At 41.7% G+C, this 25,319-nt stretch overlaps 1 protein-coding gene across 1 annotated transcript; it reads right to left on the bottom strand.

Moving 5' to 3' along the window:
- Positions 1–12,402: 12,402 nt before the first annotated feature.
- ST8SIA3 (ST8 alpha-N-acetyl-neuraminide alpha-2,8-sialyltransferase 3) lies at positions 12,403–22,516 on the bottom strand. The gene is made up of 4 exons (XM_025365196.1): positions 20,334–22,516; positions 18,804–18,926; positions 15,853–16,410; positions 12,403–13,333 (listed from the first exon to the last, which is right to left on the bottom strand). Exons 1-4 carry the CDS (start codon positions 20,510–20,512, stop codon positions 13,051–13,053), a joined length of 1,143 nt encoding a protein of 380 aa, XP_025220981.1. The 5' UTR covers positions 20,513–22,516; the 3' UTR covers positions 12,403–13,050.
- Positions 22,517–25,319: the final 2,803 nt, after the last annotated feature.

The following is a 25,319-nucleotide window of genomic DNA, read 5'->3' as shown; positions in this document are numbered from 1 at the left end:
TCAGCCAGCCCTGGTGGTGCAAGCCTGCGGTCCCCGCTACTCGGGAGACTGAGGTGGGTAGATCGCTTGACCCTGGGAAGTTGAGGCTGCAGTGAGCTGTGATCATGTCACTGCACTCCAGCCCGTGTGACACAGCAAGACCCTGTTTAAAAAAAAAAAAAAAGGACACCCAGCCTGCAGTGATTAATTATGGACACCTGGGAGACTGATATGCTGAAGGTCAAATGAAATATTTTACATACAGTAAGGAGCTTGTTTCTTAAAGCAGGGGTTGGCAAACTGTGGTCCCATGGGCTAGATCTGGCTGCTGCCTGTTTTTGTAAATAAAGTTTTATTGGAACACAGCCATGCTCATCCATTTATATATCATCTATGGCTGCTTTTGTGCTGCACAGTGGAACTGAGGAGTTACAACAGAAGCCATAAGGCCCACGAAGATAAATATATTTACGATTTTTTTTTTCCCCCTGAAACAGAGTCTCGCTCTGTCCCCCAGGCTGGAGTGCCGTGGCGAGATCTCAGCTCACTGCAAGCTCCGCCTCCCGGGTTCATTCTCCTGCCTCAGCCTCCCGAGTAGCTGGGACTACAGGGGCCCGCCACCTCGCCCGGCTAATTTTCTGTATTTTTAGTAGAGACGGGGTTTCACCGTGTTAGCCAGGATGGTCTTGATCTCCACACCTCGTGATCCGCCCGTCTCGGCCTCCCAAAGTGCTGGGACTACAGGTGTGAGCCACCGCACCCCGCCATATTTACAATTTTTTAGTTGGGCAGAAATACAGATTTACTTAAGAGAGCGACAGTGGTAGATACGGAATCCTGTGGTGACTGCTTTGGCTACCCTTAATAATATCTGCTTTGAAAAATCTGTATGTTTGTAGTTTGAATTTGCTTAAAACAAATTCACATCTCTCCTATAGAAGTGGAAATATTGATTAAAAGAGGTTCAACAAAAACAACTGATGTACAGGATTTGTGTAGCCTCCAGGTACGTTGTTTAGTTCAACCTCCTCATTTTGACTTCTTGGGCTTAATGTGAATTGGAAGCATTATTAGGTTGGTAGGATTGAGTAAGCAATAAACATACTCTCAGAATAAGGAAAAGAGCTGTCTATCATTGTATTGAAGGTCCGTCTCTTCCAGATGGTCCTGGATGCTTCTTATTTGATTAATAATGATAATGCAACTGGATAGGCTTTGTGTCTTGAGTGTGTGAAGTTCTCCCAGATTCTAAACAAGAGATGTGGTAACTGAATTGAAGAAGCACACAACAATAGCTTATTTATTTTGCTTATTTAGTACACAAAAATGCATAATCCTTCTGTTAAGGAAGTCTTCCTTAATGGTGACACATGTTTTTCTTCTAACATGTTGGTAAGTTTTCTAGGAAAATAAAGATTTAGAAATTTGGTCATTGAGCTCTTTCTGAAATATTCCTGAAAAAGACTCCTGTTACAAAATTTGTTCATACTTCTTGAAAATCCACTTCAAGGGATTTATCTAAGGAAATAACCAAACATTTAATTCCAGAGATGTTCATCAGAGCACTGTTTATAGCAATGTAAAGTTGCAAGGAACCTACATTTAAAACAGTAATTAGGAAGAGGTTAAATAAGTTATAGTGCTTTCATGTTTTGAGTTTATCATAGAATATTTAATGACATGGAACGATGTCATTGATATAATTTTAAGTGAGAAAAAACTAGAAAACACAATAGTATGTATCGTACAGAACAAACACACACTCAGAAAAAAACAGATGAAAGGTTTAGGTCTTTTAAAAATATTCTTTTGCTTATCTTTATTTTCTAATTTTTTTGATGAATAGTTTAGTAATAATAAAAATAAGTTAATTTAAATGAAATGAGCAGACTGTCATTTTGAATACTTTTGAGTTGAGCATTTGTAGTTGATATAAAAAAGAACTTTCTTTGTCTTTTTATAAAAACTGATAAGGTACTTAAACTATTGCTCACTAGGAGAGCATATCTAAATAAGTCACTTTCTCTTCCCAAGCCTCAGTTTCTTCATCTGGAAATGATAGCATTGAATTGACTGAATCTCTAAGCTCCTGATCAGCGCTGCCATTCTGAGCAGTATGAGTTAATGTTCAGAGCATCATATTCCTTGAGCCAACCTCACTTACCAAGAATTGCACACTCAAAACGGGGAATGATTCTGGAGCTGAAGCTGATACCAGCCAGCCCTGGATCCTCAACCTGCATGGGAACCTAGTCCGAGGGGGAACTCACACTCTTGCTTAGATGGAATCAGAAGGCCAGCATCTTTACTGGCCTGGGGGCCTTAGGCTAGGTTGGATTTTCTATGAAGGGGGGTTCTCTCTCTTTGTATCTCTTCTAAAAAAATTCTTTCTTGTCTTGATCAAGCTATGGTAATGTATTTTCTTAGAAAAAAACATTTCTACTTTAAAAATGTAATTTGTACTAATCAGCTCCAGGCAGAGAGCCTGCAATATACTTGGTGTCAATTTCATGTTTTGCTGAAGTTTGTGAAGTGTTTTGTTTCAGAACTTACCATTTGTGTATGTGTGTGCATGCATGTGTGTGTGTGTGTGTGTGTGTGTGTGTGTGTGTGTGTGTATTTGCCAGGGATCATCAGCCAGGCAAATAGTTTTCAGAAGATATAAGCCCTGAGCATTACATTTGACCTCTAAAATTTTTGTTGTCTTCACTCAAATTTATGGGGTCATCTTTTTCTTTCTGTCTCTCTCTTTCTCTTTATAAGATATCCTTACTCCTGTAGTATGTTGCACCATTTCTCCAAGAAGATTTTTTAAGTTCCTTAGGATAATCACTGTGATTTTGCTAATTTTGAATCCTGTTCATATCTTGCCCAGTATTATGTGCAGCGAACAGTAAGGATTTTATGTTTGAATTAAAGACCCACAGGACCTCTCAGATGCAACCATTGTCTACTGAAGGTGGAATGCTTTCAATCATGCCATATTTTTTTACCCTACTTGAGTTTCTCCTTTTGCTGGAAATTGAAATCAACCAGGAACAAGAACAGGATGCGTTTTTGTGCATTGATATGCTGAGACATTTTTGACATTGGAGCACAGATGTTGAGAAAAATAATTCCTAGGACTGTTCGTTCATTCCTTGAGTCCATAAATGCTTACTGAGTTTTGTTCACAATGCTATCTGAGGCAGCACAGTCAGAGAAAAGTTAAGACTTTTGGTGTCTGTGGTGTGGGTACAAAGATGGGGAGGAGGATGAGAAAGAGTTGAAGTGTTACACAGACTCCATGGTGCACCTGTCCATCCATTTATCCGTCTGTCCATCTCTCCTTCCCCCATCTGTCCATTCATTCTTCCATCTATCCATCCTATAAATATCAATTGAGAGTCTACTTAGCTCATAGCACTGTTCTAGGCATTGGGGGTGTAGTGGGAATAGACAGGCAATGTTTCCTGCTTTGTTGAAGGTAGAGCTTATAATATATTGGATGACACAGATCAACATTGAGTAAACAAGTTAATAGTATCATTTAAAAAGTGGCATGAAGAAAACCAGCACAGGGAAAGGGATAGAGGCTGACAGTAGCAGTTGGGGAAGTTTCTGTGAGGAGGTGATCTAGAGAGAGCCTGGGATGGGGTGAAAGGTACAGAGGAAGGAGCACTGGACTGGGAGTCAGGCTAAGTTCTCATTTTGACTTGTCACTAACTGCACAGCAGGGACAACTCCCTCAGCATCTCTCCCTCACCTGATTATTCATTAAATAAAATGATGTATGTAATAGTAACATTCAAGAGTAATGTATTATTATCAATAATGTTAAGGCCTGTCACATGATTAGCATTTAAGGGACCAATGGAAAAGTTATGTGTGGGGACTTTGAGTATTTCCTGCTTGTTCATGGCTGTAGACAGCCAAGCTCAACCTTTCTGAGGTCCTACAAATTTCCAAGGAAAGGACCTCAAAACGCTGAGAATATAAAACAGGAGGAAGCATTCAATCTCTTCACTGGATGAAATGTGAGTACGTGTTAGCACATGTATGTGTGTGTGTGTGGCGGGGGGAGGTCTTCTGAATGTGACAAACAACCACCAGTGTTTCCCAAAGCACAACAAAACAGTTTATTTAAAAACAACGCATTCAGTACTGTGTTTGGAACACAAGGCAATGAGGCAGGCACATTCACACTTAACAAGTACATCTGAGGAGCTGTCAAAGCAAACCGTTGCATTTTCTTCACAAACTACAGTCACAATATACACACAATTGCCTCTGTCCTTGTTCATCAAGAAGGCAGAAGATATTTACAAGTTCCTCAGTCTAGCAGTGCTGGCTTCTCTTGGGTCTCTGTGGCCCTCACAGTCTGGCAGCTTGTTTCCAAGGGCAGGCGAGGCTGCCTGTCACAAGAGAGGTCAGTCTGATTCGTAAGGCCCTTGGCTTCTTCCAAAGAGAAAGAGAACTTCTGATAGAGTTGGGAAAGAGGGAAGTCTTCAATACCAGTATCTCAAAATGGCATTTTCTAAGACAAATGCATCAAGTGTGTGAGTGAGGGGGTAAGTGGGCAGGGAATCATGGTATTAACAGTATAAGAAGCATTTATTTTCCCTGACACATACTTCTTGCTCATTTATTTAATAACTTACATTTGCTATTCTTCTACTTTTTTACCTTTTGGTTTCATCATTACTCTTAAAGAGCTTTGTTCTTCATTCTATACTGACACACTATACTTTAAAATGCTAAAATGAAATGGTGAAACCAAAGTATGTTAAGTAAGAGAAGATATCACAAACATTTCTTTTGTCTTGACTTCTAATTAATGCTTTCACAATGAATTGTCAATGTCTATGTAACCAATGGAAGCAGCACAGTGTGGAGTAGCAGAATCAGTGGTTGGGAGACCTAGAGTCTAATTCCAGTTAGCTAGCTGGGCAAATAAGTCACTCTAACTTTCTGAACCTCAATTGTCTCATCTCCACATGGAGGATGTTGATCTGGAATCCTGACTTGAGATAGCATCTAGATCTGTAAAGTTTTGCTATGGACTTAGGTGGTTGTCCCATGTGAGTAAATGAGAGTGTATTATGATGTTTCAATACATTTGTTTGGTGTCCTGGGAGAACTTCATTGCTAACTAATGATGCTTGGTGACTGGATCTCAGCCTGTCAATCAACTCCTCCCAGGGCTCTTGGCTGTAAGGGCTCTTGTGCTTTTCTGTACAATATGGGTTCAGATCTGGATCTTGAAATATGGCTAAAGAGCATTTCTAACATGGGGTACAGTTATTCTCAGTCTTAAAAAACGGTCTAGATTCTATATTTCAGAGGGAAATCTCCTTCTTCTTTTTGCAAGTACTTCAATGACTTTATTCCACTTACGCACGTTGACCAAACCTCTCTCCCACTGTCTGCCAATTTTTCTTCCCTAACAATTTTCTTCCCTAAGACTGAAAATGTTATGAGAGTGGCTGGTTCCTCAAGTAATGGTTTTCTTGTGAATTTGTTCATAATAAAACACAAGTCCCTTGTGCTTGTAGCTGCGGACTTTTCTCTTTGGTGTCAGGAAAAGAGCCAGAGGGTGAAGGCATACTTGTGCTCAGGCTGCATGCAATTTCGTGGGAATAAAGACAAACATTTGAACGTGTGCCTGACTCACTTAAAATAAAATGTAGCTTGCTCAATGTAGAGAAACAAGCTCATTTCAATGACCATTAGGAAGAAAGAAAACAGAAGTATAACCTGGCATTTTACACATAGTATAGAAAATGTCCAACTTGCGTTTCAAGCATTTACAGTTTAGAAATGCCTTACAGAACCTGTAGGGTATTTTATTACAGTAAGGAAAGTAGAGTTGGTCCTTCATTATCTAATTTTGATTTACTACATGCAGATAGCAATTTATGACCACTCACTGTGTCCTAGGAATCAGGCATATTTTTTCCGAACATTACCTTCCAAAAGATTTAATGAAGCCCACATAAGAATGACTTCTACCAGAAAAACTTCCAATTTGTAAACAAAACTTGTTCTGTGGATTACCAGGGTATCTGATTTCTTTTTCTTTTTCTTTCTTTTTTTTTTTTTTTGAGGCGGTGTCTTGCTCTGTCGCCCAGGCTGGAGTGCAATGGCGCTATCACAGCTCACTGCAAGCTCTGCCTCCCGGGTTCATGCCATTCCCCTGCCTCAGCCTCCTGAGGAGCTGAGACTATAGGCGCCTGCCACCACGCCTGGCTAATTTTTTGTATTTTTAGTAGAGACAGGGTTTTACCATGTTAGCCAGGATGGTCTCGATCTCCTGACCTTGTGATCCACCCGTCTCGGCCTCCCAAAGTGCTGGGATTACAGGTGTAAGCCACCACGCCCAGTGTCTGATTTCTAAATACTCAGTTGGAAGTACACTTACAACTAGTGGTGAGAAAGCACAGTTGCTCTATTGCTCAATGCCAGGGGACTGCAGTGGCCAAATGCGTGTTAGTTGATTTTTGTTTTTCATGGTCCAGCCTAACATTAGCTTAGCTAACTGCAAAGCATCACATGACACCTTATCCTACAAAGTTTGCCCAGTCAGCAATGAAGTTGCTCAGAGATATTCCTACCCAGTGGTATTTCTTGACCATTGGAAACTTTTCTGAGGGCAAATCAACTCCAGCTGAGTGCAACTTAAACTCTCCGCATGATGTTTACTGGGTGTCCCCTGGTGGGGTAGAGACCTTGGAACCTCAGAGCCTTTCCAGATATGTGGGGCTAAGTGAGCTTACTGGGTGCCTTGTTCTTCACCTGCTCCTTTGCAGGCACTGTTTTGTGGGTACCTGTAATTTTTTTTTTACTATGTCAGAAGGATGAGGGGCAAGTGGATAGGGAAAATGACAAAGTTGGGGAAACAAGTGATGGACTATAGGTATAGATTTTTTAAAAAAGATCAGACAAACATGATTTTAACTGGTAGTTAAATTAAAGAATGTTTTCCTGGAGGGTCACCCTTAGAAATTAGAAAAGCCACAGTTGGTAATCTCCTAAGGTACCAGGGAGTCTGTTGAGAGATTCCTAAGAGTCACGTGGAATATCTGAACACCTTAGGACCCAATAATATGCTGTTTTACTAAAAATCAGTAAAACGAACCAACATGGAAATGCTCCCCTTGGTGGAGCGGACATTTGAAAGTCCCTCCAAAGCCTCTGCTAGCCTCTCCTATTTGGTACTCACTGACTTAAAAATTGTTCAGGCAGTGCTGTGCTGGAGCTGGCTCAAGCTGTATTGGAGCCAACTTATACTGGCTCTTGAAAACATATTGTTGTGTTTTCAGCTGGTTGACATTAAGTTAGTAGCTTGAAATTGGCTGGGATGAGAGTATTTACACCATGGAAATTGGTAGGTGCTAAAAATCTGGGTTCCACTGTTTTCCAGAGCCAGTTGTTAAACATTTGGCAGCACACCAAAGAGCTAAAACTGTCTGAGAATCACACAGAAGGAAAATCAAAGGAACTCTTCGGTGTCACTGTTGTGTAAAGCCTTTCTATGTGCACAGCTATAGAAAGAAGTCTGGCCAAAGCTTCATTAGGATGGTGGCACATTATCCAACAGAGGTGGTACAAGGCTGCAAATAATAACTGATCACCCTTGTTATACTGGGTTGGTCTTAGAACTGGAGCCTCTTGAATTTCCTTTTTTGATTGGTTTCATTTTAGCCTGAATACCTTCGTGTTCTGGATACTACTTGAGGTTGATAAATCAGACCCCTTAGATAAATATTTTAGGCTCTGGGAATGACTTCCAAATTGAATCTGAATGTATCATTTAAGTTCCCTGTTTCTCATTCTCACCAGTTCTAAAGATGAGTGACCTGAGATCTGTCTCTTAGTTTGAAATATAAAGAGGGAAATATGAAGAGCTGGCCTTGAGATAAACTGTATATTAAAGCTATGCTTTCCACCTTGTCTTTGGGCTTGCATCCATTCTGACTAAATTGATCAGTTACTATTTGCTTATAAATTAGCAACTGGTCAATTCAGCTGAAACAGCTGAATTGTTGAGTCACTAAAACTGTGTCTATATTGCCATTTACCATGATAACCTCAGGGAATATGTGAAACCAATCACACAAGGACAGATAAGCTTTAGCTACTTGGTTCAAAATGGTATATATGACTCCCAATGTATATATTATTGGTTTCCAAATGCTGGCCACATGAATCACCTGGGAATCTTTGTAAGTTGGACTTATCCCAGGACATTATGAATCAAAGGTCCAGAGTGAGTGGCAAGAATTGTATTTTGAAGAGTTGCTTATTTCATACAGCTGTGTTTGCTGGGGAATCAGCTGCATAATCCGGGTCCTAACCCCAGAACCCCAGGGTAACCTTAAACTGAAGTCAGTTACTCAGCAACAGCTCTTCACTCTGATGCCACTGTCATCAACAACAAGAGAATAGGCTTCACTGAGGAACATCTATTCATACACGTCTTCAATCATAAGTCATCACAATAAAAATAAATTTTCAGAGATACTGCATAACACGACAATATATAATACAATAATGACATTCTAAAATGTTTCCCATTTCAAATGTATCTATGTGGCAAAGCGATCGGAGTGTGAGAGGGGCATAATGAGTCATTTTGATGCTTAGTACCAACTGATCTGTGGCCTTGATTAATTGGGCCACAGAGTCCAGACAGGTCAATCAGCTGGCCAAGGTGCCCTCAATCCCCAACACCCAAGGTGCTCCATCTGGGCTGCCAGCCACAAACACATAGCCCCTTTGCAAGCAAAATGACAGTTCTACACATTCCGGGGGAAGTAGAGGCTTAAGCAGAAACTTGTGCCTAGTGCATTCAAACAATTATGGGAAAAAAGGTTTTAAGAATCCAGAATTATACAGAAAATTGCTCAGTTTGTCATTTTGCACATGAAGACTCACAAAATTATTATTATTTGTATATCTTCTTAGCATATTGAACCAAACACAATATTTCAAAGTCTGCTGTTGAGATTACCTATAAAATAGAAGGCATTTCTTAACTCAAGGGACCCCGATGAAAGTTATATATATATGGAGAAGTACACAACAATTTTCAGCCTTCAACTTCTAAATTATGCATATACATTACTAAACAAGGTTTTATTAAGATGAATAGCTTATTGGGTAAGATTCCAGCTGTCAAGCATGAACCACCAGTAACTGAATTGTTATTTATCAAATCATGATTTACCAAGGGTGTTTTCTTTCATCTCAGGGAGAAGGCAGGTAATAACTGGTGGACAGTTGCATACCCACATAAGCATTTCCTTTATTGTTCTGTGTTGGGAAGTAATTTTTGGGAGGGAGGGGAGAACCTTTTTTCCTCTTTTATAGCCATTCTAACTTATTTTATGTGCCCTGCAGATCCCAGACCAAAACTCACTTTCCCTGTGAGCCCAGCTTCATTTGATGCTGGTAAGGCCAAGAAGTACTAGAGGAGGAATCATAATTTCTCCACTAATTGACTATGTCATCTGGGGAAAATCACCTAGCCTCTCTGTTTCTCAGTTTTCTCATTTGTAAAGTCAAGAATCAAGACTGGCAAAGCTGAAGGCCTCTTAATTTCCAGTGTCCTAGCATTCTACAGTGTTGTCCCTGCTTCCTTTGACCTCAGGTCAATACCGCTTTGCTGTCTGAGAGTGTCTAATAATTAGTGCCTTGACTCAAATCAGAAGAAATGTTCTCCCATTCCTTGGCTTCCCAACCAAATTAGGTTTCTCTTGGCATTCACATGCATGGATAAATAGTGGCTCGGGCATAAGGAGGCTGAGGGCAGGGGCAGCGGTTCTTCCTTTGCACATCCTTGCTGGTAGCCCCATGGCCAGGTTCCTGACATCAAGGTCACAGACAAGATGGCACAGCAGTCATAGTCAGCACTGCCAGGCACACACTACTAACCATACAGCACTTTTACAATAGTCACAGACACTTAAGACACAGACACAAGGTGGAAGAATGATAGACATTTTAATAATCAAATATTGGAAAGATTTTTTGGGGTGTGGAAGGAATTCTCTACACCACCATTTAACCCTGTCTCCCTTGGATCTGCGTCTGCACATGACACTCAGAATAACCGATGAAAACAGAGGGTCTACCATTAAGCAGGTTGCCAAAAGTTTGTGATTATTTCCCCCCTCTGCAACTTAACTGGTTTTCTGTGTTGGTGTTATGGGTAGAAAGACTTGGGGGCTTTATCGTAAAATGTATTCCAATAGCTGAAGGTGGACTCTGTTGTGAGTAGCCTAAAAAAGGGAAAGGCTCTGACAAAAGGATATAATTAGTCTAGAACCAACAAAGCAAGGTCAATGCAAAAGCCAGGGCATGTGTCTGTAGCTGAATGAGGAGGAAACAGCCAATGGTCCTCAGCTGATTACTGCCCAGTTCACTGCACTTGACTACACAAGCCTGGGAGCTGCAGGAAAGCCAGCTGCCTTTCTAATTAGGACACTTGGGACACACCAACTTTTTTGGTCATAAAAGTGGTTGTACAGATTTAATCTTTGAAACAGTCTTTAAAAACAGAGATTTTGCATGATCAGCTAGAAGCTGCTGTTCTTCAAAAGAGAAGGGTGATCTACTGGGATCATCTCCAGGAAGTCCTCCTTATAAGCAGAGATGAGCCTGATCTCTAAACCCCGCAGGTTCTGAAGAGAAGTTCATTTCCTCACTATTTTGAGTTTTCATTAAAATGATAGATAACATGGTGGTGGGGGACGGGAAAGTCCTCCCACCCTAAGGTTAAGATGGAGCCAAGAGTGCAATGAGATTTTAAAAATCTCCCTGAACTTAAATAAAAATCCTGGGCATTATGATGAGATAAAATTTAAATTGTCTACTACAGAACAATAAACTGTTTTTTAGAGATTCTGGTCTTTTCCTCTTTTAACCTTCTTGGTTTATAGTGTCTATGCATTTATATTTAGTGAAAACTAATGGGCACATTGGGATTAAAACTCCAGAGTCAGAATCTGGCCCATGTAATATTGGCATTAATATCACTTAGCTATAACCAAATGAACTAAGTGCTCAGGAACAGCCAACTAAACACTTCTGTCAGTTGTCAATCTCTCAGTGATCCCAACAGAGCACAGTGTGAGGACGTTAGTACAGTCCTCTTCAAAGGGACAGGGAACAAACAGTGTGGTTGTGATACCCATCAAATTATACCACTGAATTAAAAAATGTTTTTAATGTCTCCTCTAATAAATATATTGTAAGGTGTGTCACAATTGGTAACACATTTGAACTTGGTGTTCCTTTCATTAGTTAGTATCTGGATCTATGCAAGCTGCTTTAATTAGATTGCTTTCTGAAAAGAATAATAAGGCAGGTTTAGGACCAGGCAGAACATAAGCATAAGGATAGTGTCTTTCCTTACCATATTTGGTTTAATTTTAGGCATGATCATACCTTCCTAAAGAGGGGCAATGAGCTGATCACTGAACTACAGCACATTTTTTAGAGTTATTTGTCGTATTGAAAGCAATCTGGATGAGATTTCAGGAAAAGAATGAGCTACCTCGCTCAAATGCATAACAAATATGCTTGACTGGCATTTGGAAAGAAGATAAAAACTCTTATTAAAATTTAACATCAACTTGGCCAGACTTTGGGCTGAACTGGAAAAACAAAGTGATGCTCAGTAAAAAGCCAGGGATGGGAATGATTTGATTTCTACTCATAAGGCTGAAATAAGAAAATGACAATGGCCAGCTACTTCCTTCATCGCAGGTCTACATAATCTTGGATTCCAACTCTTGCCACTGCACAATGGCTTTTTCTTTTGAAGTGCTTAATTTGTAGTTGTATGGATCTGCCTTCAGTGGAAAGAGGGAATATCCAGTGCTACAGTGTTCTCAAAGAGAACAAATGGTTCTGCATTGGTGGTGGTGCACAGAATGATACGGAAAATGATCACACCTCAGCACTAGTCACCTGGGAGCCTGGCCTGGCCAAGCTCCTCCTCCACTTTAACCCAGCTGGAATGGGTAACACGGTTACCACACTTCGGGATACACAGAATTCCATAACAACTTCTAAATATTCTTCTTCCTTTTCCTTTATGTGTCCCAGGGTCTTAAGCTAATTCATGGCCTCTATATTCTGAGAGCACACCCAGCCCAGTGCATGGGTTGGGATTATGGGAGGCACTAAACTTAGGCTGGAATGGCCTTACAGATGTGGCCACAGTGCTATTATTTGCCATAACAATGCCTACGTCAAGAGACACAATGCTACCCACAACATAGGCTTTCTGTGTGATCATGAAAGATGCACTGCCTTATATCCCACTCACCACAGAGGGACCAACCATCCTGCTGTAGAATGACTGAATGGACTGGTGAGGACTGCATCGGAGACATTTTTTTTTAAAAAAAGGAATCACAAGGGGGTCCATCGTGATTGCTCATTTTGACATGAAGCATCAAAGTTACCCAGAACCTTAAACACATCAAGTACAAATGCAACACATACAAGCAAAGCGAATTCAATAGGATTCCTAGCAAACTATTAAACTGCAAGGTGGTAGGGCAGGGATTAGTTGCAGAGAAAGGGAGTGAGATGGTGACAGAGACAGAGATAAGGAAATAGATAGAAGATGAGATATGCAAACCAGTTTTTTACATTTCCATTTTTCAGAGTCTGATCCCACCAGCAAAACAGATCCTGCCCCAGTTGGCCCGAGGCCTCTGATTATGAGGACTATCTGAGCAGAGCTGCAGAAACTATAGCTCTAGTCCTCATGAAAATGAGAGGCAGTTTATTATTAAAATCCAAACATGAAAATACTTCAAACCATTTCGTTAGCAGCATAGTTCCAAATGCAGCATTCCCTTTATCAATCAAGTCTAAACCATGTGGCTTCAGTGCATCTGTCCTGCTAAATCTGCTGAAACTCTTAAAAGAGCAGTGCAAAAGAGAAAAGACATCTTTCCTTTTAAATGGCAGATAATCCTTATAAGACATTCTCTAGGGTTCTATTCTGAAGACTATTCGATTTGATTTGGGGCACTTTTTAAACAGCCATTTGGCACTTTCCGTTCGGAGTTCTTAGGCACAGTGTGACAGAGTCAGCTTGGTGAGCCCTTCCCCATGCATTCGGTACAGCAGCTGAAACTCAGCAGGCAGCTGGTGGGACTCCTGCCACTTGGTGGTAAATTTGGTTCCTTTTTTGTCATAGTAATGGTATGGAAGATCTTCCCTTGTGTTGGGGTCAAATCCAAAAGGCCAAAATCCATACAAGTGGATCTCTTCACATATTGCTGATGCAAGGGTGTACATAAGAATACCTGTGCTCAGCCGTTTAGGTGACAAATGTTTGTTTTTCCAGTACCTGTGGAACAATAAGTACATGTGGATTCAAAGGTCAGCGATGAAGGTTTCAATCAGCAAGGTCAATCTGACTGGGCTGGGTAGTGGATTTGTTAATGTAACTTAAATAGTGCTTGCTTTGAAATGATCTTTTGGGCAACCAAAAACAACCTCTGGGAACAACTGGCTACATGATTTGTGAGATCCAGCAAGAAATAAAAATTTGGACTCTTGGTTCCAAAAATATTGAAAATTTCGAGTGCAAGAGCAAAGTATTAAGCTAAGTGTTGGGCCCTTCTGAGCGTGGGATTTCCTGGGATCATACTGTTTGCACACCTTTGAAGCTGGCCTTTGAAGCTGCCCCTGGGTTTTTCTAAAGAGTGGTGTGGCTCTGACTCAGCGGTGACACAACAGAAGGCCACCAAAAAGAATGACTGTGCTTTTTTTACATAAAGGGCTCTTGGTTAGGGTAAAGGAGGTCGTTTAATCTAAGGGAAACTCCTCTGTCCCTTCCTTTCTCAAACCTAGAAATAAACCCTTCATTTGGGGTTTAGAAGGACTGTGGAGGCTTATTTTTCTTCTCTCTTGTAAAAAATTGTATTCCTTGCTTCTTTGTCTTCTAACTAGGGATTCCCAAGCCCATCTTCAGCATGCCACAATCTGGCATGCTAAATTTTTTAAATTCAGAAAGTGTGTAAGATACATTAAATGTAAATAATAAGTTATAGTTATTAGTCCTTCCACATTTAAATAATATTAATACTCAGAAACCTTCCTGCTGACACCACCAAATATTTGAGGCTTCTCTGTGGTGTGTGTATCATTGGAGATGCAGGCAGAATGAAACTGTTCATTAGTCAGGTTTCTGCGGACTGTATTTCCTTCCAGTTTTCATTGAACCTATGTATTTTTTTGAGGCCTGAGTGGCTGTGAAACATTATGATTAACTCCACTTTTGTGGCAGGCAGCCACACAGGATGGTTTCTGGAAGTTTCTAAGCACATGTAGTTTCTTATTCACTACTTGAAGATTTCAAAGGTGAACCTTTCCCCTTTCAGATGAAATTTAAAAGTTCAATCTTGGTTTTAATATTCCTGTCTAAGGAGCTAGAATTACTCTGACAACCCTTTCGGTATAGTCAAACTTAAACTGAACAAAAGGGGAGCAAAATGAGGAGATCAAAAGACCATGGGACAGGTCGGCAGGAGACTTGACTTCTAACTCTGGTCTTGCTCATTTAGGGCAGTGACTTTGGGTAAATAACTTCTGCTCCTTGCACCTTAATTGATTCATCTTTAAACTTAGGAGTTGGGCTACATTACCACTTAAAAAGGTGACCATATATCCTGGGGAACTAGGACCATCCTAGTTTTTCAGTTATCTGTGTTGCAATTATTAATAGCACCCTCTTTCTCTCAAAGAAAAAGTTCCAGTTTGGGCCATAAATTATGGCATCACTCTACCACTGAGATACAAACCAGTTTATTAGGCTGTAATTCCTCCTCCTATGAGAGGTCAGCTAAACAGATCTTACATCTTAGGAGGCTACAGGATGGGGAAAATCTATTGTGGAACAAAGATCTTCAGAATTCTCTGTTTACCAGGTGTCCCAGAACCCACCCCAACTTATAGTAATATCTAGGGCTATGTTAGGACACTGAGGCTACTTACATAGGGGAAACTGAAGTTGAGATAATTTTCTCCAGATGAGTTAAAAGAAAAAAAACTCTACAATAAATCTTGTTTTATAAAATGCCCTGGACTAGTGGTTCTCAATTCTGACTGCATATTGGAATCATCAGGGGAGTTGTTAAAAAATACCAAGTACCTGGTCTCCACCTCCCTGCCCACCAGATAAATTACATTAGGATCTCTTGAGGCAGAGCCTAGACAATAGTATTTTTAAAGCTCTCAAGTGATTATATATACAACCAGAATTGAAAATCACCAGACTAGATGAAAATATTGCATTTCTGACTGATCTGTCTATCAAATTCCAAGAGGTAACAATATGCTTATAGAATACTTTTATCATGTTTTTGTCCTAAAATATCAGATTATAAAGGCAGACTGTGCAATTTATGATTTATCTAGGTGTTTTGCTAACCTTGGACATCTACAAAACACATAAATTTAAATCAACTTCATTGTTTCTGAAAAAAAAAAAAAACCACTTGATTTGTCTCTAATTTAGCCATTGGCATTCTTGGAATATAGTTATCTATTTAGAGAAAATTCTTGATTTGTGGTGATTTCCATGACTGCTCCATAGCCCTACTAAGGGAGAAGACAGAGAAGAGACAGGAGACTGATGAAGCACCAATCCTTCCATCTGACACTTGGTTACCAGCTGTGGGTAGATGGAACTTCTTAGCTAGAATGATTAATTCATTCACTCATTACAAAAGGTATGAGTTTCTTCTAACTACTACTAAACTCACCACAACAACTAATGAATTGGATGGCTCCCACCCCCAAGAGATTACAACATTGATTTGCCATCTGGTGGAATATGAGTAAAATGCAATAAAATATACACACCTGTTGACGTGTTGCATTATATTTCCCGGCCAAGCCAGTTGGACTTTTAATTGACCTCTGTGTTCAACAAAAAAGTCAACTAATGTCCTGGTCACAGTTGCTGAAGTGTGGAAGAAAAATGCAGGGATCCAAAGAATGGCCCCATCAAGCTTTTTTAAACTGAGGAAAAAGTTGTTACGGTCCTGAATAGTCAAGAGATTGTTGTAATATTTTTCCAGGATGCTGGGGTTGAAGGTGGTAAGGTTGGTTTTTCTTCCAACATCTCTTTGGAAAGCCTCCGTAGGGGCGAAATTGCAACGGAAAACAAAATCTGATTTATCTATTTCTTGTCCACACTGGCTCCCTGTCAGGATCCCACTATTTCCAACCACAGCACAAATATTATAATGCTTGTTCATAATGGGTGACACATCTGGAAGCAGTGACCGGAAGTTATTGCTAATAGAGAAAACATATTTATGGCTGGAATAATCATAGTGCATCAGTTGTCCAATCCGAACACTATTCTTGGTCAAAGAAAAATTTTTTATTACATCGACATGCTGAAGAATTTCTTGCCTAAAATAAAAAAAAAATTCATGAAAAGCATTCCATTCAGAAGAATTGATTTTTCATCTTATGTCTTATGCTGACATTTCATTCAGAGGGAATATTAGGCTCATTGAATCCAACAAAGATTATACATGCATAATTGTGGTCCTTGAAGGGAGGACTGCTTCACAATCTATGCATATTCTAATCTTTCAGTCAGTTTCTGGGTGTATTCTTTGAGGCTTGTAAATGTAACTTACAGTTTTAGCTGCCATACCTTGGTTTTCTGCTCTACATGAAGAGTGTATCTTATTTGATCAGCAGGGAGCTATAGGGCAAATTATGTCAGAAAATACAGGGAGACAATTTACACAGGCCTGAAATAGCTCACATTAATGCACAAACATTAGTAACACAGAGTTTGTAAGTAGGGTCTACTTGTTTGCTACTGGACTGCAGTGCTCAAAGAGCACTGGTGTCCAAATAAGAGCCAAATAGATATGAGTCAGGACAGCACTATCTATTATTGAAAAAGAAGATGGTAATAGCAGTGGGTGTAGCTGAATATTTAATACAAATGAGATGATAATCTCATTAAGGTCCTCTGAATAATGAAACAGGGGTTTTTTTCTACTTGATTATATAGAAACACAATTTAGTTGAAGAAATCTAATCCTTAGAAGACAAGGCTATTATAAATCCTGAAAATACGTCCATATTCTAACAATTCACTACATAAACAAGGCAAGATTGATACTTAGAACTAATTTCAGGTTGCTTTCATATTGAGCTTTAAGTAAAATTAAGTATCTCTTCTTAAAGTTTTAGCTATTTAAAATATTCAAGAGAGACCAGTAACATGCTACTTGCTGCTAGATTCTCCAATGTTAAGTAATCCCATTGAATTTCTTATAACTTTTGCCTAAAATGTAGCAGGAATGAAATGAAATGCTTTGCATATCATCACATTACTTGGAATTTTATTTTAAAAATGACTTTATTCTTCAAAACAGAGGCAACAGCAACTGAAATCTTTGAAACTTCCCAAGTTACCAGTACCATTCTTACAAGTTGTTAAAAAAGTAAGGCAGATTTTAAATGCTACTGGAAAAAATTTAATTAAAGATTATCTAATTAATTAAAATGAGGGAAGTTTTGAGAAAGAAATATTCTTCTGACTGGTCATTTGGGTCACATGGCCTAGTGTGGGAAGAATATTTTTTATTGAGTTAGAAACATGTTCTGGGGAAAGCTAGAATGTGTTCTACCCATGAAAATTTTCCGAGTTGTCCATAAAATTAACATTGAATTAAAACCCTCCCAATTATTAAAAAAAAAAAAACTTCCAGAGTTTTAGAATTGATCAATTTTCATGAACTAATTTGTAATTAAACATAAGTATTTTTAAAATGTTAATCTTAATCATATGACTGTATGTTGACTTTTCATCTAAACAGTATTTTCATGAGACCATGAATATCCACTGAATTTGTTTTAATTCTGCCCGTAGATTAAACTTGTAAAAGAGAGAAAACAAGCAATACTAGAAATGCTAAGACCAAAACACAACTCCCTAAATAGAGTGGTTCGTAAAATAAGTATTCACACTTCTAATGAATACACTAGATGGCTCACATCCCATTTCGCAGTATAATAATCCCACCGTGAAGGAAGGAGTAATGAGTTATTGTGGTTTGCTAAGAGTAGACCAGAATCACTGAGTAGAATAAATACATTTTAACAAATCTCATCCTTCTTCCTTCCACCTAAAAAAACAAAACCCCAAAACCATCTTACGTGTATAAAATGAAACTGCTACAATGAGTATGAATTAAGTTAGTTAGCTTTACAATAAGTAAAGCTGTAAGGACAATGAAAACAGGCAAAACCAAAACAAAACCATAGTTAAATACCTACATACATTTGGGCCAGCATTTTCACAAGTAATGTGATGGAGACAGATTATGGCATTTTCTGTGTGTTTCAATGAAATAATACCATTTTATTCTATTTTTCAAGTTTTTTTCAGTGACGGAATGAAAATGCATTGGGTGGTCTTTTTGCAACTAACCTTTTGTCTGTTTTTGAAAAATAGATGGCTTTGGCAGTACTTGCCAGACTTGTTACCTGTAAATCATGGTGCTCAATCAAGCCAAAGTGAAATACCCTTTTTCTTTTTCTATTCAAATTGGTCCTGATGTGTCCTTTTTGTGACAGGACACTACATACTCAGGAGAAGGTTCCTGATCATTGTTTTGGGCAGTCATGCCAAGAAAACAATGCAGATACACCTGGTGGTGAGGGTGGGGGGTATAGATGTTTGTTGTTTTAGATGTTTTTGTTTGCTTGTTTTTGTTTTGTTTTGTTTCGAGCTCTAGAATTCTTAAAAGCACCTTTTGGATCTTTTCCTCCTATCCTACCTTTGAAGTAAAAACGCTGTCCGATTAAATGTCCACTTAGAAGGTTTCTCTTGGAGTTCCTGGGTGAGAGAATTCGTAATGGGCACAAATGACGGGTCTAGAAACTTCAGCGCAAATTGTGACCTGGAGAGGAGCATGAGCACAGACAAACGTGCTGGCCTCAGCTCAGGGAAGCCAAGGTAGCCATTAAAATCCAGCGGCCGGGGCGGCGGCGGCTGGCACGCGCGCGGGCTCCGTTCCGTCCCGGAGCCCCTCTCATTTGGTCCGCCCTCTGCTCCCACACACACCCGAGAGAAAGAAAGAAAACTAGGGAACCCCATCTGCATTGTCCATCCCTCCGGGTGCCGGAGAGACCATAAAATGGCCGTCATGCGGAGAGCAGGGCGCACGCCGGGCGTAGGGCTGGAGCCCGCGGCGCTGCGAGGACCACGGAATCAGCACCGCGGACAGCGGCCGCCCCGCCAGCCTGACCCGCTACGCCCTTGCAGCCCCAGAGAATTGATTTTTGGAGAAAGGGCAGAGGAAACCGGACACCCAGGGAAAGGCTGGGGGTGGTTCCTGCCTTAACCTCTTCCTTCCCGAGCCCACGTCCGATTTCACTTCCTATAACTTGGCTGGGGGTCCCCGGGGGCCGCCGGCCAACTCCGCTCCTCGATCCAAGCGGGGCTCCTCTGGGTTCCTCGCCTCGGTCCCAGCTTCGACCACAGGTGGCACTTTGTAGTTGTCACCTGCCCGTCAGGATGCCCCGCTGGGGGAGTTCCCGGGGTCACAGGTAGGGGCGGGGGCTCTCGCAGAGCTGCGTCAAGCTGCGCCTGGAGCCTTCTCAGTTCGGCCCAGCGCCTGGCCGTGACTCCGACCTGGCGAGGGTGGGCGGCCCTTCCGAGGCTGGCTTCCCGCAGGGGCGGGGGATGCAGGAATCCCGGAAAGGGGGTGGGGGCGGTGGCAGTGAGGGAAAGGGTCGAGGGAGAACGCCCCAGGGGCTTCCTGAGAATAAACCCGCGTGTCCTTTGATAGGGCTGGGGGAGGAGAGGAGGAGGGCGCGAGGGGAGTCCGGCGCCTGCGCCATTAAACCGCCCGCACCGCCCCGGGCCCGGCCCGCGGAGTCTGAGGACAGGGCGCGGGGAGGGCGCTCCCCTCACGCCAGTCCATCTCCGCTCGCCACCCCCTCCCGAACACACACACCGTCTTTCCCTCCACCCTCACCCTCCTGAAAGCCTCCCCGCCCCCATTTCTGAAATGAGGGAAGGGATGCTGAGGAAGAATACGAGAAATGCAATCACATCGATTTGGACAACGGCTTCTAGGGGCTTTGGGGTAAAAAAAAAAAAAAAAAAAAAAAAAAAAAAAAAAAAAAAAAAAAAAAACCAGGGAGGGGGAAGGGAGAATTAGAGAGAGGAGTGGAAAGACCGCGCAGTTATCTGGCCCAAAGAGTCTCGGAGAAACCAAAACACCCCTCCCCCACGTCTCCCCTTCCCCAAACACCCCAGCAACCAAATTCCCGAGGGCGCTAACACAGAGGCCCGCACTCACCGGAATCCCGCGTGGAACATGTACATTCGGGGCGCCCCCGGGCTGGCGTACTTGGGAGTGGTGAAGATGTTCTCCTTTTTCAGGGACACGTAGCTGATGAGCGATAAAATCAGCAGGGCGACGCTGAGCATGACCAGCCCCAACACACTGGCGACCCGGGCCATTTTGCAATTTCTCATCCCGGGCTGAGCTGGGTTCAGGGAAACCGGGGAAATCGGTCCATTGAGCGGCCAGCAGCTCGCTGGCGCGCGCGCGCGTGTGTGTGTGTGTGTGCGCGCGCGCGTGGCGGAGGAGGGGGACCCGGGCGGGGGCAGGGTGGCGACAGGGGCCGGGGGTTGGAGCCGGCAGGAGCCCCAGAGAGCAGCGGGACCCCCTAGGCAGGGGCGCGCGGGGCCGGGCGCCGAGCAGGAAGATGGAGGGGCTGCGCGGCGGCGTGGCGAAGGAGCGCGCAGCGCCGTGCGTCCCCGGCCGCCGGCTCAGGCTCCCCCGCGCGTTTCCAGCGAGGCTGCCATCTCTGCCGCCGCCTGCAAGATAAATGTGATTGGAATAATGTTACAGTTCGATCTAAGCACAGGATTTAATTAATGAACTCTAATCTCCCAAATAACCGGGGGGAGGGGGTGCAGGAGAGGGAGGGAGTAGGGGGAGGTGGTGGAGGGAGGGGGAATGAGGCTGACAGGCTGCAGCCCGCGCCTACGGCCTCCCCGGCTGAGGGTGCCGGCGAGGTGGCTATAGGGAGACGAGATCCCAAACTTAGTTTAATGGACCATTCATTACTTTATAATATCACGGAATAGGGAGACAAATAACCGGATTTGCTGTCCTAGAGTATAAACAACAGCTGGGTGCTTCTCAGAGAAGCAGGGAGAATGGTTTTTGGAAGGCAGCTGTTTAAAAGCATGTCCCCTCATGCGGGGGCCCTGGCCCTCTGCCCCCCGACCCTCCACCCCAAAGGAGGTTCCAAACAGCAACTGGGCCTGCCTGCCTCGGGAGCCCTTAAAACCTTCTTGGAATTTGCCAGAATGACTCCCCTGTCCGCCTTTTATGCCCACCACATACTTCACTTATCCCTAAAGGTTGGGTAGTGCCTAGCAAAGTTGCCAGGTGACCTGTGAGTAGGGAGGGCCTGCCTTCCTCTCCCCTTTCCGTCTTCCAGTGGAAGGACAATGTGCTTGCCCCTGACTTGACGGCCTGGTGAAGTCAGCCCTGGTTTAACTTTCCATTGCCCACTCTTCAGACCCATCCCTCGGGCCTGGCCTCCTGATGGACTAAGTGACCTGAGCCTTCCAGAAGCTGAGGCCATTAAAAAACACAGAATCTTTTTATGAAGGAGCCCAAGAACCAAATAAGAGAGGCTGCCTCTGAGAGTGGAAGGAAAACGCACTAACACTTTGCGTTGCTTGACCTTAAATTTGTTTTAGTATATTCACATGTTTCTTGTTTTAATATCCATTAGAAATACAAATTAATCCATTTTCAGTCATGCAATTAGGTGCTCAGGGGAAACTCGCATGTTTCTTTTAACTCTGTCCTTTGCAATTAGCTTATGGCCTCTGCCACCCTAGCTTTACTCTTGGCTTAGTACTCCCTAATACTGGTCAATAAGCGCTAATGAAGAGAGCTAGGGGTGACAAATTGGCCTTTGAGTTCTGATAAAACAAGCTGAGGTTTTTCCAAGGTGGTTATGACTTCTTTCTCTCCTGAACTTCTTGCCCTGTGGGCTTTCATGGACCTAATGTTATTATCTGTCTGGGGTCTGTAAATTCCTTGAAGGAGTGAGCTCCTGGATTGTAAGCTTCTGCAGAGCAAGGCTTGTCTTCCTTCTCCAATACTGTCTCTCACACACGTTATGCTTGCTAAATGTTTGAAGACCTGATGAGCTCCCTTGGGAAACATATCTGTGTGGTTGTGGACAGTAGCACACAGAATGCTCCTATTTGTTTCCAATGACAAAGGGGGTCACTTTGCACCCACTAGACTTTTTGACCAAAATCTAAAATTGTGTGTCAGAAGGACACAAATAGTCTCCTTCCCTCTGTGGGGCTTTTTTATTATTTAAAAAAATTTAGAAAAGGCTTGCATGCCTGGATATGATGAACACTTGAATTGTATTTTTTTGAATTGCTATTTGTTTTAAATGATTTTATAAGTAAGGTGTAAAATGCCAAAAGGGAGTAAGATCTTAAGAGAGCCATCTAGGAATGACACCTATTAGAAAAAATCTTCTTGAACAAGAAATCAGGGAACATGCTATGGAGAGGCAACCCGCGGTAGTGTTACACCTTCAGACTCTGGAGTCAGAAAGACCTGACTTCAAAAGCATACTCTGGGTATTATCGAAAACACAAAAAATAACATATGTTGGCAAGGATGCAGAGAAAAGGGAACTCTTATACACTGTTGGTGGGAATGCATACTAGTATAGCCACTATGGAGAACAGTACAGACGTACCTGAAAAAACTACAAATTGAACTATCATAAGATCCAGTAGTCCCATTACTGGGCATTTATGCAAAGGAACAGAAATCAGTATTTCAAAGAGTTACCTACCACCGTGTTTATTGCCACACTGTTCACAATAGCCAAGATATGGATCAACCCAAGTATTCAACAGCAGATGAATGGATACAGAAAATGTGGTATATCTACATAATGGAATCCCATTCAGCCATAAGTAAGAATGAAATTCTGTCATTCTCGGCAATGTGAATGAGCCTGGAGGACATTATGTTAAGTAAAATAAGCCAGGAACAGAAAGTTAAACACCGCATGTTCTCACTCATACACAGAAGCTAAAAACGCTGATCTCAAAGAAGTAAAAAGTAGAACAGAGAATACTAGAGGCTGGGAAGTGTAGGGGGAAGAGAGGATAAAAGATTTGTTAAAGGATACAAAATTACAGCTGGATAGAAGGAATAAGTTCTAGTGTTCTATAGCACTATAGGATGACTATAGTTACAATAATGTATTATATATTTTCATATACCTAGAAGAGAAGATATTGAATGCCCCAAAACAAAGAAATGATACAAGTTTGAGATGACAAATATGCGAATTACCCTGATGGGATCACTATACATTGTATGTATCAAAATATCACTATGTACCTATATATGTATGATTATTATGTATCAATTAAAATAAATGTTTACTCTGGCATACATAGCCAGGTGACCTTGGGTAAGTTACAACTTCTCTGTATTTCAGTCTCCTCATCTGCAGAACTGGGATAAAAGTCTCCCAGGGTTTGGGGGAAGATTAAACAAAGCATATAAAGGCCTTGCACCCTGGCCTATATTAATCAGTTAATAAATATGAGCTAACAGCTTGGGTAAGTTTTTAGTGTCTTTTTCTCTGACGCTGTATATGTCCTGCTACAGAGTGCATAGGAAAGGACATACTTGGGTGAGATATTTTCTTGGAGAGAATAGCAAAGATCAAGAAACTCTTCAGTTCCCTTTTTAAAACAGCATAACAATCATGAAAATGGCCCTACTGCCTAAGGTAATTTATAGATTCAATGCCATCCCCATTAAGCTACCAATGACTTTCTTCACAGAATTGGAAAAAACTACTTTAAAGTTCATATGGAACCATAAAAGAGCCCGCATTGCCAAGACAATCCTAAGTCAAAAGAACAAAGCTGGAGGCATCACACTACCTGACTTCAAACTATACTACAAGGCTACAGTAAACAAAACGGCATGGTACTGGTACCAAAACAGAGATATAGACCAATGGAACAGAACAGAGCCCTCAGAAATAATACCACACATCTACAACCATGTGATCTTTGATAAACCTGACAAAAACAAGAAATGGGGAAAGGATTCTGTATTTAATAAATGCTGCTGGGAAAACTGACTAGCCATAAGTAGAAAGCTGAAACTGGATCCCTTACTTACTCCTTATACAAAAATTAATTCAAGATGGATTAGAGACTTAAATGTTAGACCTAAAACCATAAAAACCCTAGAAGAAAACCTAGGTAATACCATTCAGGACATAGGTATGGGCAAGGACTTCATGTCTAAAACACCAAAAGCAATGGCAACAAGAGCCAAAATTAACAAATGGGATCTAGTTAAACTAAAGAACTTCTGCACAGCAAAAGAAACTACCATCAGAGTGAACAGGCAACCTACAGAATGGGAGAAAATTTTTGCAATCTACTCATCTGACAAAGGGCTAATATCCAGAACCTACAAAGAACTCAAACAAATTTACAAGAAAAAAACGAACAACCCCATCAAAAAGTGGGCAAAGGATATGAACAGACATTTCTCAAAAGAAGACATTTAATTTATGCAGCCAACAGACACATGAAAAAATGCTCATCATCGCTGGTCATCAGAGAAGTGCAAATCAAAACCACAATGAGATACCATCTCACACCAGTTAGAGTGGCAATCATTAAAAAGTCAGGAAACAGGCCGGGTGCGGTGGCTCAAGCCTGTAATCCCAGCACTTTGGGAGGCCGAGACGGGCGGATCATGAGGTCAGGAGATCGAGACCATCCTGGCTAACACAGTGAAACCCCGTCTCTACTAAAAATACAAAAACTTAGTCGGGCGAGGTGGCAGGCGCCTGTAGTCCCAGCTACTCGGGAGGCTGAGGCAGGAGAATGGCGTAAACCCGGGAGGCGGAGCTTGCAGTGAGCTGAGATCCGGCCACTGCACTCCAGCCCAGGCAACAGAGCGAGACTCCGTCTCAAAAAAAAAAAAAAAAAAAAAAAAAAAAAAAAAGTCAGGAAACCACAGGTGCTGGAGAGGATGTGGAGAAATAGGAACACTTTTACACTGTTGGTGGGACTGTAAACTAGTTCAACCGTTGTGGAAGACAGTGTGGCGATTCCTCAAGGATCTAGAACTAGAAATACCATTTGACCCAGCCATCCCATTACTGGGTATATACCCAAAAGATTATAAATCATGCTGCTATAAAGATACATGCACATGTATGTTTATTGTGACTCTATTCACAAT

This window comes from Theropithecus gelada, chromosome 18 (assembly GCF_003255815.1).
Source record: "Theropithecus gelada isolate Dixy chromosome 18, Tgel_1.0, whole genome shotgun sequence".
In the NCBI taxonomy this organism is placed as follows: domain Eukaryota; kingdom Metazoa; phylum Chordata; class Mammalia; order Primates; family Cercopithecidae; genus Theropithecus; species Theropithecus gelada.
This window is presented reverse-complemented; position numbering and strand designations above follow the sequence as displayed.